The 2,379-nt window shown below is 35.9% G+C and overlaps 1 protein-coding gene across 1 annotated transcript; it reads right to left on the bottom strand.

Annotated features, from left to right (window-relative positions):
* Positions 1–243: 243 nt before the first annotated feature.
* Positions 244–654, bottom strand: LOC116634246 (60S ribosomal protein L27-like). The gene has a single exon (XM_032407379.1). It carries the CDS (start codon positions 652–654, stop codon positions 244–246), a length of 411 nt encoding a protein of 136 aa, XP_032263270.1.
* Between the last annotated feature and the right edge of the window lie 1,725 nt (positions 655–2,379).

Raw genomic sequence — 2,379 nt, 5'->3', positions numbered from 1 at the left:
ACGCTTAACCAACCGAGGCACCCAGGAGCCCTCTTTACTGAATATTTTTAAATCCAATCTAAGATTTTAATTTTTTCCAAAAGGAGAACTTATTTCTTCAAACTTGTCCCCTACCACCCTCCCTGTGATCAAATATATTAATTTTCTCTTTAAATTTACATAGTAACTTTTTTATTATGTACCATTATTCATTTTTTTTATTTTTATATTTTTGGAATTTTTAATGACTGAAACAAAACAGATCTAAAACCGCAGCTTCTGGAAGAACCACTTGCTCTTGCCAGTCTTGTACCTCTCCTCGAACTTGACCTTGGCCTCTCGTCGGGCCTTGCATTTAACAGCAAGGTCTCTGAAGACATCCTTGTTGATGACAGTTTTGTCCAAGGGGATATCCACAGAGTACCTTGTGGGCATGTGGTGATTATAGTTATAAATTTTCAAAAAAGACTTGATCTTCAACCTCTTGGTGATTTTCTTCTTGCCCATGGCAGCTGTCACTTTGTGGGGACAGCGGTCAATTCCAGCCACCAGAGCATGGCTGCAGGGATGGTCTGAAGGGCCATCATCAATATTCTTCACAATGACCACTTTGCGTCCGGAGCAGTGTCCGGCCAGGACCAGCACCACCTTCCCGGGTTTCATGAACTTGCCCATCTCGACATTAGCCACTAGAGCCTACAGCAGAAAGGAAGAAACCACCATTACTCATTTTAACGTGACACATTCCACCGATACCTTTGCTCAGCACTGTTTCTTATTTCTTTCAAATTTTTCTCTTTTAGATTTGTATTTTCCTTTGCTGGATTATAACCTTGAGTACTTATCTTATCCTCCAATCTAACTACTCATCTAATTCTAAATCCCTGTTTATTTCTTAGGGTAGTTTAGCTACTTATTTGCCCCATACCAAATAAGACAAGCAAATCAACAAGGGCCTTATATTATTTAACATACACGCCCATTTGAGTTCATTTCTAAACAAAGGCTTTTCTCTACTTGAGAAGAATTCAGTGGACAACACTACAGTTATCTTTTTTCCTTGTTTCATTTCTTTTAAAGCAAAATTATTAAATACGTCAAATAGCCAAAACAATCTTGAGAAAGAACAAAGTTGGAGGCATCATGCATCCTGATTTCAAACTATATTACAAAGCTATAGTAATTAAAACATTATGCTATTGGCATAAAAAGAGACATATAGATCAATGGAACAGAATAGAACCTAGAAATAAAGCCATGCATATATGATCAATTAATTTATGACAAAACAGCCAAGAATATACAATGGGGGTAAGGGCAGTCTCTTCAATAAATGGTGCTGGGAAAACTGGACAGCCACATGCAAAACAAACAAACAAAAATGAAAAGGAAAGAAATAAGAAAGAAAGTGGATCTTACACCATACACAAAAACTAACTCAGAATGGATAAAGACTTGAACATAAGGCTTGAAACCATAAAACTCCTAGCAGAAACCAGGCAGTGAGTTCCTTGACATCATTCTTGGTGATGATTTTTTGGATCTGACTCCAAAAGCAAAGCCAATAAAAGCAAAAATAAACAAGTGAGACTACAAAAACTAAAAGACTTCTGCACAGCAAACATCAACAACATGAAAACGCAACATTCTGAATAGGAGAAAATATTTGCAACTCATATATACAATAAGGGGTTAGTATCCAAAATATTCAAAGAACTCATATAATTCATGAGTTTTTAGTTTTAGCAAAAACTAAAAAGCAAAAAAACCAACAATTCCATTAAGCAATGGGGAGAGGATCTGTATTTTTCCAAAGAAGATATACAAATGGCAAACAGGTACATGAAAAGGTGCTGGACATCACTAATCATCACTTAATGTAAATCAAAACCACAAAGAGATATCACTTCATACCTGTCAGAATGACTATTATCAAAAGACAAGGAAAAAAAAAAAAGACAAGAAATAACTAGTGTTGGCAAGGAAGTATTGACGAGGAAAACTTTGTGCTCACCTGCCATGAGAGGTAAGGGCTGTAAACTGGTGCAGCCAGTAGGGAAAACAGTTATGGAGATTCCTTAAAAAATTAAAATAGAACTGTCATATGATTCAGCAATTCCACTTCTAGATATTTATCCAAAGGAAGACAAAAACACTAACTCAAAAAGATATATGCACTCTCATTTTCTACGCAGCATTTTTAATGATAGCCAAGACATAGAAGCAAGTGTCTAATAATGCATGAATGGATAAAGACAATGTGGTATGTAAATACAATGGAATATTATTCAGCCACACAAAAGAAGAAAATCTTACCATTTGTGACAACATGGATGGACCCTGAAGGCATTATACTAAGGGAAGTAAGTCAGACAGAGAAAGACAAATACCATATGATTT

Source organism: Phoca vitulina, unplaced genomic scaffold, assembly GCF_004348235.1.
Source record: "Phoca vitulina isolate PV1807 unplaced genomic scaffold, GSC_HSeal_1.0 scaffold9, whole genome shotgun sequence".
NCBI lineage: Eukaryota > Metazoa > Chordata > Mammalia > Carnivora > Phocidae > Phoca > Phoca vitulina.
This window is presented reverse-complemented; position numbering and strand designations above follow the sequence as displayed.

Excerpts from the sequence above, each read along its gene's own strand:
- LOC116634246 (XM_032407379.1), bottom strand. The coding sequence starts at position 654 with ATGGGCAAGTTCATGAAACCCGGGAAGGTGGTGCTGGTCCTGGCCGGA.